Here is a 12,289-nt window from a genome sequence, read left to right on the forward strand (position 1 = left end):
TGCTGTCAAATCAGTGGCAGTGAGTCATTAAAATAAAAAAAATTATAATAAAAAGGTGAACATTTTCATTAAAGACAGTAGAAGTGATATTACATTTGGCCCCGCCCCTTGGTTCAAAAGCTCTTATACTTTACTATGAAGACTGTATGATACTTTGCAATAAATATATATATATTTATTTGAAATATTACTTAGCATTGATATGTCTGCTTAAATAAATAAATAAATAAATAAATAAATAAATAATAAATAAATAAATAAATAAATAAATAAATAAATACATAAATAAATAAATAAATAAATAAATAAATAAATAAATAAATAAATAAATAAATAAATAAATAAATGAAAACCTGCTAGATCAAGAAAACTGGATAATAGATGTGTGTTTATGAGAAATGTGCAAACGTGTTTTTGTCTTAAGCAGACTTATCAATGCCAAGAAACAATTCAAGCTGATCCAATGTTTTATATTGTAAAATATCATACATTCTCCATAATATATAAGGGCATATTAAACAGGGGCAGGGTCAAATGGAATGCCGGCGGTCTATAAAGGGTAATTTCATCAATCTGCTTCAGGTAGCCTAATCCAAATATTGCCACCAAATTAATTTTTTTTAATTCCTTCGGAATTGGACTGGGAGATGCCACATGAAAATCAATAGAGATAAGTTGATAATGAAATCTGCTGATAAATACAATGAGAGCTAATGTTACCATTTAAATTTACTCGCTGTTTGGCAAGCTGCACCAAATAATCCCTCTTATTTCTGACATAAATCAACTTTCCTGTTCTCTGACTGACACCGTGTAATACCACGGTGTCAGTCAAATCAGGATCAAATCCCATCTAATTATCAGCACTATGTCAGGACGAAATATCCCAGTAAAGCAAGACATGCAGGGCATCAATAAAGCAACAAATTACTTTGGTGACTGTTCATTAAAATCATGTGAAATTAACTCTCGTAGCAGGAAATCTGCCACAGCGCCAGATTATGATTATAGTGGATAGATGAAATTGTAAATTGAGTTTAGAAAATCATGACATAAGTGAAAGGCTCCTTGACAATAATATAATTTATTTCGAAGGTCTTTTTGGGTCTAACATGTGAAGGAATTAAGTGTTTAGTATGAACAGATACATGGCTTGTTACCCATGTTCATCTTGAGCAAGGCACAACATTCAGTACATGGCTGGACGGCTTCTGCTGGCCTTGAACTTTGTCAAAGTAACACTATTACTGTGACCACAGTGTCCGTTTCAGAGGAAATTAAACTAATGAAGGGTGATGTTTGACATAGGAATAGAAATGTCATAGGGTCATAAAAATATCCTGTATTTCAGAGGTAGACTGCCAATAATGGCCGACACAGAATACAGAATGGGTGCAGCACACAGAGGATAATAATGTTATTGTGAATAGAGATCAGAGTCGTCTTGCCTGGGTTATTAAGCATTCTAACACACACACACGGACGCACGCACGCACGCACGTGCGCACACACACACACACACACACACACACACACACACACACACACACACACACACACACACACACACACACACACACACAGGGACAGTCTTATCACCTAGGAACACACAGAAACCTCTCCCTATCTCGAGCTCTCAGCTGGCCGGCCAGGGCCCGCCATGTGCACCAGTCCCAAATAAAAACACCACAGGCTTTGCCTCTGTGGCCAGTCTGGCCTGTTCATTTTACTGATGAAAGAGGTCACTCAGTTTCAAATTTTTTGCTTAACCGCACATTCTCATCCACTTCTATTGTGTTGTCTTGCAGTCATCTGCATTTTGTTGGGGGTCGTCGGTTTTTGGCCAGGCTGCAAAATCTAACACTAACCTAAACAACACAATTAACATGTTCTCCCCCTCGCTCTCTCTCTTTTGCTGGTAGGAATTCACTCGGCGCCAAGGCTACATATGGAGAAATTGGAAAACGTGTCAATCGGTGGTTGAACTTGCAGCTGGCTTCAGACAGGGGTGGGGAGATGAGAGCACACATGGCAACAGGGACAGTGCTCCTACAGGCCACCTGTCGTGAGTGGCTGCACGCTGGTAACAGGCTGGCACAACATTTGACAACTAGGGATGCATTAATGCCACTTTTCTTTTTCTTTCTATTATCTTCAGTTTGTTTGGTATCTTATTGGCTGATAAAATCTCATATCCAATAGCAAATGACTGAGAAATTAATATGAGAAACTTGAAAACGAGTATGAAAACAAGTATACCGCTAATATCGTGTTATTATCATGTTATTACCGGTTTATGGGAAATAGTGTGTTACGTTCTAGAACTATACACAACTATATGCATTTCCTCTTGTGTAAAGGGAAAGAATAACTATCCCATCTGGTGCCAGTGTGCGGCACATTTTCATTTACACGAGTTGACAAATTGGCTTGACCTCTCGTCACAGCATCTTTAATGGTTTATAAATGTTTTCAACCACAGTGATTAAGATCAGCCTCACTCATTAGGCTAATGGACATGCATTTTAATTAATGACATCCTCATTTGCATTGCGTGTTAATTGTCTAAATGACTCACTCTCATCTCCACTGTCTTAATTAGTACCTATCTGCAGCTTCAATTAATTCAGCCATTCATAAGATAAATATATTCACTACCTTTTTTGGCTACAGAACAAATGCTTGCCTAACCTTTAATTCTGGAGGCTAGACAAACACAGAAAAATAACCTTATATCCAGTTATTATTTCTTCCTAGTTTGATTTGATTTGATGTTTTTTATTTTTGTGTCTTACATACAGGTGTATGCCCAGCCCATATGGGCTTACAAGACACATAAACAATAGGTATATAATAGTATACTTGACAAATTACTTGACAAATTATGACATACTGTATAGACCAAGATGGCCACAAAAAAAAGAAAATACAATAAAACGTAATATAACACAAGCTGTAAGCAATGTATGTAAACAAAGAAACAAGAGGAATTCATATACAATTATATAGGATATAGTGTGTTTTGTCTCAAGTGCCATGCTTTCTCCAAAAATCCTGCAAAACTGAAGATGTCCTCCACAAAAAAACAACTCAACATACAACTCTCAGACTGCCAAAACAAATCCGGATTTACAATTTGAATTTTCTCAAATAAAGCCCTCCTCAAATCGGTGTACAAAGGGCAATAAAAAACAAAATGAAATTCATCTTCCACCAGATCACATATAGAACACACAACCGCTCCTCCTCAGGTTTACCTTGGAATCTACCCACTTCCACAGCCAATGGCAGGGTGCCAGATCTCAGTGGGCACACAGAGACCTCCATCTTCTCTTTAAGTTTAACATTACATAAGGTTCAGTAAAATACTCATTTTTAATTACAACATATTTTCTAAGTTTAGGTTTTTTCCATATCTCCACCTTCCACTTATCCTGATGGATTGTTGATCATTTTGTTTTAGTAATGCATACATTCGGTATATAAGTACCAATACAGCTACCCATAGGCCAGTTTGATACAAATGCTGATTATTATTTTAAGATCTGATTTAAGCTGCTACCAAATAACTACACAGTTACAACAGATGTAAGTGGTGTCAGTGTATAACTGTACGATAGCCTAATCATCATTTAAACCCATAAAGGAGCTGTGAGACGAACAATAACAGTGACATGCCAGTGAGAGAGAAGCGTGTCCTTACCTGAGCGTAAACATCTCCACAGGAGAGTAGGCCGCCACGGTGATGAAGGCGGAGACTGTGTCCCTCTGCCTCATGGGTGTGTCGGGCACCATGACCATGAAGTTATTATCCAGCCTGTGCTCCGTCAGGGGTGGAGGAGTGGGGCTCTGGTACAGCCTCACGTTGCCGATCCTTCTCAGTGGGGTGGAGGAACCAAAAAGCCCTTCCTGGTCAGAGCGGATGAAGTTGTTTTTCCTGGTATCCTCCGAGTGGCATTCCCCTGCCTCTGTGGACTGCAGCATATAGTAGAGCTCCACCGGCGTGCCCTCAGACAGCTCCAGGGTCCTCTGGCGCCCCGGCACCACGCTGGGAGGGCTGAACCAACCGGCCAGGGGCTCCAGCTCGGCCACACACAGTCCCAGCTCCCCCTTCAGCTGGCAGGTACCCCGCACCTCCTGAGTCTCGTGGAAGGCGAACATGCGCACGCAGGGCAGCTTGTCGATGGCACTGTAGTCGTCCCAGTCCCTGCCTGCGATGTAGAACAGCACCTGGACCTTGGGCTTGGCCAGGTGGATCCTGTCGTTGATAATAAACGTCTGCACCTTCCAGTTGAGAGTGAACATGGAAGAAGCGGGGAAAGTCCCAGGGTTCTGCAGAAGCTCCAGGGGGACCGGCTGCTCCACAGACAGAGGTCCATAGCTGGCGTTGACTGAGGGCAGACTGCGGGCCTGGTAGACAAAGAATGGCTCAGTTCGTGACAGCAGGCTAGAGTTCCGCATGAAGTCCTGGTTGGCCTCCTTCAGGAAGAATGCCGACTCTGTGTTGAGCACCTGGTAGTTGACGGGCAAGTATGTGGGGATGGAGGAATATCGCTGCAATCCCTCTAAGTTTCGACAGTCGGCGACTACAAAACAGAAGAGAAAGGCTGAGTCAGGACAAGCTCAGAACAGGGATTACTTGTTGTGGCCTACTCTGCCAATACATCTTAATGTGAAGGGCCAGTGCTTCAGTAAAACTAGAAATGCTGGAGTGAGTGACAGCCATTTGAAGCGGCACAGGCATGGTGCTACTAAACAACAATCATGCCGTAGTTCACCCACAAAACACTGACTAATGACAGCTGCCGTGTAATTTAGATTGTATAGAAGAAACCATGCTCTACATTGGGTTTATAGTTGTTTAATGTCTTTATAATCTCTGACTAAATGACACTCTCTGCGGGAGCTGTGTATATTGCAGCTAGTTGATTAAGGTTGTATTCTAGTGAAAAAACATAGGCCACTGCCTAGGTCAAGGTCAAGTTTATTAGTATGTCCCAAACTGGGCAATTCATGTTACAGCAGATAAATGGGAGCTCCAAAAAACACAGCAACATACATAACAAGAAGAACACAGACAGACATGTACAGTACATGGTCGCAGGATCAGATCAAATTGGTCTTAAAATGTTTTTTTTATCTCTTTTATCATAACTTGGCTTTTATTTCTTTTATCATGAGTTGCTTTTAAGGGTTTGCGGATTTTCTTTTAACATTAGTTAACTGTATGAGTTGTCAGGTTAGGTGTTTTTATAATTATTTTTTTAGAATGTGTCCTGTCAGTGTACATGTCCATTTGTGTTTCTGTGCCTTTTTATGTTCCATGTATGGACCACAATGGAAACAAGCCTTGGCTTTATTGTGTTTTATCCATTTTTGACCTGCGTTATTGACACTGTTATTGTCTTGTCTTTTAAAATGTTTTTTTTGTCATACGATTTGTGTCAAAATAAAGTATTCAATTCAATTCAATTCAATCATGACAACAGTCAAACAAGCAACTACAACCATCCCCCCACCCACCCACCTCAAAGCCGCCCTCTCCTGCCTCCTCCATTGATGGCACGAATGGAGGTAGGTATAAATGAGAATTTGTATCTATTGTTTTTAGTTGCAGGGGTCTCCAAACGTTGGCGGGAAGGCAATAATTGATACTCCGGATTTAGGGGGTGAGAGCTGTCCGCTCTAATCGATGACGCCTTCCTGAGCACCTGCTCGTCATATATATGACCCAGACAGCTGAATTGTACCCCTACAATCTTGCTAGCCCAGTAGCCCCCCTCACAATCACGTTAAGGGCATTATTTTGTTTTCATGCCAAGGTTTCCATACCAACAAATGGCTAGCTTCCATAGACAGAAGAGGCGCTGCTGACCTTTCTTACAGACCATTTCAGTGTTCAAATAAAATTTCAGACGATTGTCAATAATGGAACTGACTGAGATATTTATAAGTGGTCACCAAATTAATGACACTACTCTGAGGAGCTAGTGAAGATCATCTAAAATCAATGCACATGTCTTTAGTCTTTGTGACATTTATTTGTAGAAATGCCTCTTCGCACCAGGAAACAAAGTCATCTACAACTGGGCCATGGCTGGCCTCATTGTTACTCAGGAGACTAAACAATTACAGAATCATCTGCAAATTTTACGATGTGACTATTTGCATGTTGACTTCTACAGTCATTAGTATACAGGATATACAAGAGTGGGGAAAGAACCATGAGCCAGTGGATGATGTTAGTACACCAGACAATTCCCCATTCACCCGTACCCTCTGGGTTCTATTTGTGAGGAAATCAATAACCCAACCAATAATACCTGAGTCTAAGCCAAAGTTGTTTACTAGTTTTTCAACTAGTATGTGTGGCTGAATGGTGTTAAAGGCTGATGAGATGTCAACAAAAAGCAGCCTAGCATGTTTCTTGCTGACTTCCAGGTGTTTAAATAGAAGTTCTCAAGAGATCACATTTAATCCTATTCCAGTTGGTGGAAACAAAACATCACATCCTTGTGGATTTTGTAGATCACTCTTTTATTTCCACTGCTCCTGCCTGGAGGGGAATTCATAGTATAGACTAGCTTTAAGGTACAACGAGAGCAATGCTTTAGATTTTCTGAAAGTTCTTGACTGAGAAGAACAGATTTTCTAAATTAATGTTGGATGATTATTCCTACAAGCTATTTCTAATGCTGATGTACAGTAGATACAGTTTTGGAGTGGTAAAGCAAAAACTAAACATTCAAATAGTGATTTTGACATTGATTATCATGGCATCGGTCGAAGCTTCAAAGCATTCGGGTCAGCCCTGGATACAAACAAGAGTGATCCTCAACCTGGACAACATGGATTTGTCACAGATTATTAGGAAATCATCTAGTTTCAAGACTAATTCACAGAGAGGTTCCAACGGAGGCAATAACACATGGAACACAGCTGGTACAAATTAAAATGGGCATTTGTGGCATACAAGGAAGTGTCATGCATTCACATAAGTTGTAGGAAAAACTATTTGATTGCCAGTAAGAAAAATACATACAGACATACCTAATTAAGCAATTAGAGTGCACTTTAACCCACACTATTCATGAAATGTCCCTGTGATGGTCTATTTTGGGGAATAATTAGTGAGGTTGACAGTATCTTCGGTATCACCTATGGCCCTATGGGCTGCACAATTCTTTTTTTATACTGCACTACACTTGTATAAAAAAGGTTTTAATCACACAGAGAGTGGGCTTTGACCTTCTCCTCAAGAGCAATCTGCTGTGTGATTACACCCCCTGCTCCTCCTCCACACTCCCATCTTCACGCCAGGCTGCCAGAGGATTTCATTCCTTAGCCCTGCCTTGTAAATCAATGTCCTGACAATTTACAAATCAGCCGGGGATTTGTGATTCATGGTGCCCCACTTGACCTCCGTGACGTGACTGACGTCCCACCGAGGCGGCCCGACGGGAGCGCCTCCAGACGCCACCTCTGAAGGGCAACGCCGGTCTGTTTAGAGACTCTCAGACCTATCCGGGCCGGTAACACTTCTTCTTAAAGGAACACGCCAACTTTTGGGGAAATTCGCTTATTTGCCATGTACCCTGGATGGGCGCAGTGATTTCATCACCTCAAAAGCCCCATTTTTCAATAAGCAACAGGGCTTTTGAAAGTTTTGGAGTTGTACAGTATTTGGAGTGTATTTCGTGACCTACTTCCAGTGAATGACGCTAAGCTAGGCTAGCGGTGCGGCTGTTCCCTAAGCCTAATGCATGCACAGAGAAGAAAAGGGTATGTATCTGCTTGTCTAATTGCAGGGTAGATGGCAAATAAGCCAATTTCCCAAAAAGTTGGCGTGTTCCTTTAACTCTTTCAGTGCCACGCCTGGTTTTCCATTTTACCGCTTGAATGCCACCATCCGCGCCAATGTTAACGTTAATATCGCCTAATCTATGTTTTAAATTATGGCTATGTGTCTAATCTGCCCATCGCATTATCAAAGACTATTTTCCAGACAGTGCTGTGAAGGCAGATTGTTTTTTTATCGCGTCGTTGCCGTTTCAGAGCAGTTAGAAAAGCCCCCGTTTTGATATAAAAAACAGCTCATTCTGGAGCATTCTATGAAAATCGTCTTTTAGTGGAATATTCCACAACGTTGATATTCGTCTGCCTTTTTATGAATCGTTTTCAAATAAACGCTAGATGATCAATATTATACGTGCACGCACGCACATTACGGCCGCGCGCGGATAATCGCCTCGTTGATTTCCTCTCGGAGTTTTACATTGAAACCGAAAGAAGACATTTCACAAAACAGCTTATAACTTCATCAAACTTACTCTGATTATCCTACCACTGATAACATAGAGTCCTTACCTGACATCAGATGGTATCCAACTGGTATATTCCAATTCCTGATCACCATTCGAAAAAATCGATACGTGTATGGATCCAACGCGACACAGTGGATCTCCATGATCCGCGGGGATCTGAGGCTCCAGAATGAACTCTAGTAACCCCGGCTGGATCAGTGAACTGGAAAATGTGGAGTACCGGATTTTTTTCCCCATTCATTTTCATTGAGTCCATTCCAAAATCACTTATGTCATCTGGGAGACGACAGGGGGCGCTTTTTTCCACAGTGATCACCGGCGCAGCTCGGCAATACTCGGGTAGGCTCGGGTGATGCAATAATTTTTCAGATCGCAAAAAAAAAAAAAAAAAAAAAAATCCGAGAAATCTCGTGAGTGGCTAGCAACCACCTATAAAAAAACACGAGAAATCTTGTGAGTGGCACTGAAAGAGTTAAAAACATGAATGTAACTGCTTTAGAGTAAACAGTCCTAAGCAGACCCTGCCTATAGAACAGGGAACATCACAAGCTATTGAACAACACAACACGGCAAAGCAATTTGTTGTTGTTGTTGTTGTTGTTTTTTCTGAACGAAGGAGTCCTGGGCCCTATTCCCCGTACCTGGTTCAACTAAGTCGATCAAGAGTCCCATTATCCAGATTCAATTAACCCGATGTTTGAATCCGGGATTTTCCTGTTCCTCGAACGCTGATTCAGTCTTGTTCATTCGAACCAGACTTGAGACTCAGGATAATTGCGCGCGGCCGCTTCAGATGAAAAGACAGCAGGTGTCGATAGCAGAAATCCTGATTTCCTAACGCCATTGATTGATTGATTGATTTAAAACTTTATTAACAGATTGCAGAATGGGTACAATGCAGTACGGCTCAATAGCCTCGCCGACAAGTTAAATGCATAATCTATAGGCTAATTTTAAGTCCCTCATTACCCCAATCAATCAGATTATATTTCTTTAAACGTGCCTGCTGGCAGTAGGTTTATGGATTGAATAATCAAATGAGATCTTGCTAGCGAAAATAATTAGTTCAACTCTTTCAGAATTAGGATACGGCTCTCTTATCCATTGATGGATGTATGGTGGATGTTTTATTTGTCTGGCACCATGGTGTGATGGATGGTCCTTATGTCTCTCACGCGGACGACCCGCGTTCGAATCCCCGTCTTTTCTAATTTATTTTCTTCTTTTTGCAATGTAAATGCTTCAATTTGGTGCACTTTGAGAGCTATATAAAGAATGACATCCTCAATGCATGTAGATTTATAATATTTTAACTTAAAACTAGGCTACTTTTGCGTATAGTCTTAATATTATATTCCAAAAAAATTATATTGGAAACGCGGGGTTTCGAACTAGGGTCGTCCGCTTGACAGGAGTGAGCACTAGCCGTTGCACCACTGTGCCAGACGGGATATATCCATTGTGTATCCATCAATACATTCTTTTGAATGAAGTTTTATCTCTTTATTCTCAAATGCATTAATGTGACTTCAACGGCTCATTCAATTGCTCAAATCCGTCAAACAGCGCATCTCATTCTCATCAGACATTTTAATCCCAGTTACAATATCACAATAACGTGTGAGTGATGATACAATTCAACAATCCTCAGATTCCTCATAATTCATAATCCACAAAGACCACAATCCACGCATAGACACTTCAATTTTATGCTTGAATGAAACACAATCCGGGCGCTCCGTTAAGCAAATCTACAGCGGAGAATATATGAAACTAATCAGAGCCAAACGGCCGATAGGTTTCATTAATAAAAAATATCCCAGCGGGATTCACATTTGCAATGCGCCGTTATTAAAATAACCACATGCAGCGTGTATCGCGACTCCGAGCGCCGTATATGACGTGCATTATTTTATTTAGGACAAAGTAAATCTATAGGCTGAATATGATTTATTATCAGCATTTAGTTCTATTATTATACATTTCAAAAGCCCCCTCTAGGAAAACGAAGCACAAAAACATAATTCAGAATGGTATAATGGGATCTAGACTGTGAGAAATATTTCAGGAAGCGAGCTGGCATTTCTTTGCGAGGGCGTGGCCATGCAGGTTATCCAGCTAACTGAACTTAACCCTGCTCCGGACCAGGTTCAAACTTTATGATCTGTTACCATGGTGATTGAGAAAATCCGACTTCGGGGAACAGAAAGGTCTGGCTTAAGTCAAGCTATGCTGGAAATTATCCGGCTAACTCAGTTAGCCAGGTACGGGGAACGGGGCCCCTGAGAGTACACATGAGGCCTAACAAAATTAATAGTTGGTTTCAGGTTGCCGACCGACCCTGCCGATTTAGAATTTTAGAATAAAGTTTCATAGAAATCTTAGTCAAACATTTAGTATTATGGATATTAAACATGCTGGCAGAGTACATGCATCCATGTTGTTGTGAACATTTTAATTAAATAAAGAAATTCCCTATCCATAATCGCTGTGGGAAAGAATAAAATAAAAAAAATAAAAATTTAATAAATTCCCTACCTACCCATGGCCAAACTGACAACCAACCTGAAACCAACTATTAATTTTGTAAGGCCTGAGAGGCATTGTTGTACGACACTGACAAATGAAAAGCTTGATAGTCTGGCAAAGAGTGCAGTTAGAGGAAACAATCAGGAACACAGTGGTCCTCTGTTCCTTGGGCCGTAATGTTTCCACTCTCATCTCTGGGTCTGCTTACAGCATGTCCCTCTTTCTCTCCCTCTAATGAGATTCATTGTCTTTACTGATGGCATAACAAAAGGAATTTTTGCTATTTACACACATAGGCACGCACACGCGTGTGCACACACAACACAAACACATTACAGTGACACCACATTCCAAATCCGACATACAACGTCCTCGTTAGTCAATCGCGAAAACATTGTTCATGAAGTCAGGGATATTTTCTTTCTTTTTCTCTTGTTCACAGCTGTCTGACGCCAATTCTTTTAAGCATGGGCCACATTTTGTTCGCTCTAATTGACTCACAGATATTACATTTCATATCCCCAACAGGGTATTTTAAGCACCACTGCAGACAATAAAGAGTGAAAGGCAAGGACAAAGAAAGTCCTATCTTTGTTTTATGTTGACCTAAAGATCGGCTATTCAGTGTGTGCTCACAGAAAAAACTATTATAGACTTAATCTAATATTGCAAGGGTGGGTGATTCTGTTTAATTATACCGCAAGTCCACTCAAGACATTTGAGAACATTTGATACAAGGGAACTGAAAACAATCAGAGACGAAATGAATGAGTCTGTTCTTAATTACAATTACAAGCATGGGTAGGACGACTGAATAAGAACACATTTGTCAAAAGTGATTTTGTGAGCAGTGTAGTGGTTTTCAAAGAAAGAACAAGTTATTGCTATGGTGGACCAAATGTGCCACATTTAAATCAATCATTATATCTTAAAAGTAAATAAATAAATAAATCATTAATTGTGGAAATATATATAAATGAGTAAATACAATTATATAATTGAATATTTGTTTTAATATTACATAATATCAACTCATTATTATGTTATATTATTTGCATGATTGCTGTTTTCATAATAATGTGATTATATGTATGTATTTTTATTTGTCATGATAATAGCAGGTTTTATTTTCACATAACTTTTTGTCAGAAAACTAAAGAAGTGGCTCCTTATTTCTCCTCCTTTTTATTTCATAATGTGATTTGTCTTTCATGAGCTACAGAAATGACTGCAACATACAGCAATTGCTCATGAATTGCAAGAAATCAGGTTGGTTTGCCACTGAAACTTGGCTCACCTGCATCTTAAAGGAGCACTTGGTAATTTGTATGTGTTCACTCTTCTCATGAACACGGAGAACACGAGTTCCATTTGAAGGCAGCACTTAACCGAAATTGTTTTGTTAGCAAGGTTTTAGTTAAATCTCCATTAACTTC

At 40.2% G+C, this 12,289-nt stretch overlaps 1 protein-coding gene across 1 annotated transcript in view; it reads right to left on the reverse strand.

Moving 5' to 3' along the window:
* The window catches only part of LOC311223079 (transmembrane protein 132C), a gene marked incomplete at both ends in the record, with an annotated part of 432,169 nt that overhangs the window by 349,699 nt on the left and 70,181 nt on the right, over positions 1-12,289 (reverse strand). Inside the window, one exon of the mRNA XM_084307811.1 lies at positions 3,704-4,586. Within this exon, the coding sequence (XP_084163937.1) occupies positions 3,704-4,586 (883 nt within the window). The remainder of the gene's footprint in view (positions 1-3,703; positions 4,587-12,289) is intronic.

This window comes from Notolepis coatsorum, assembly GCF_963971535.1.
Source record: "Notolepis coatsorum genome assembly, chromosome: 1".
Classification (NCBI taxonomy): Eukaryota; Metazoa; Chordata; class Actinopteri; order Aulopiformes; family Paralepididae; genus Notolepis; species Notolepis coatsorum.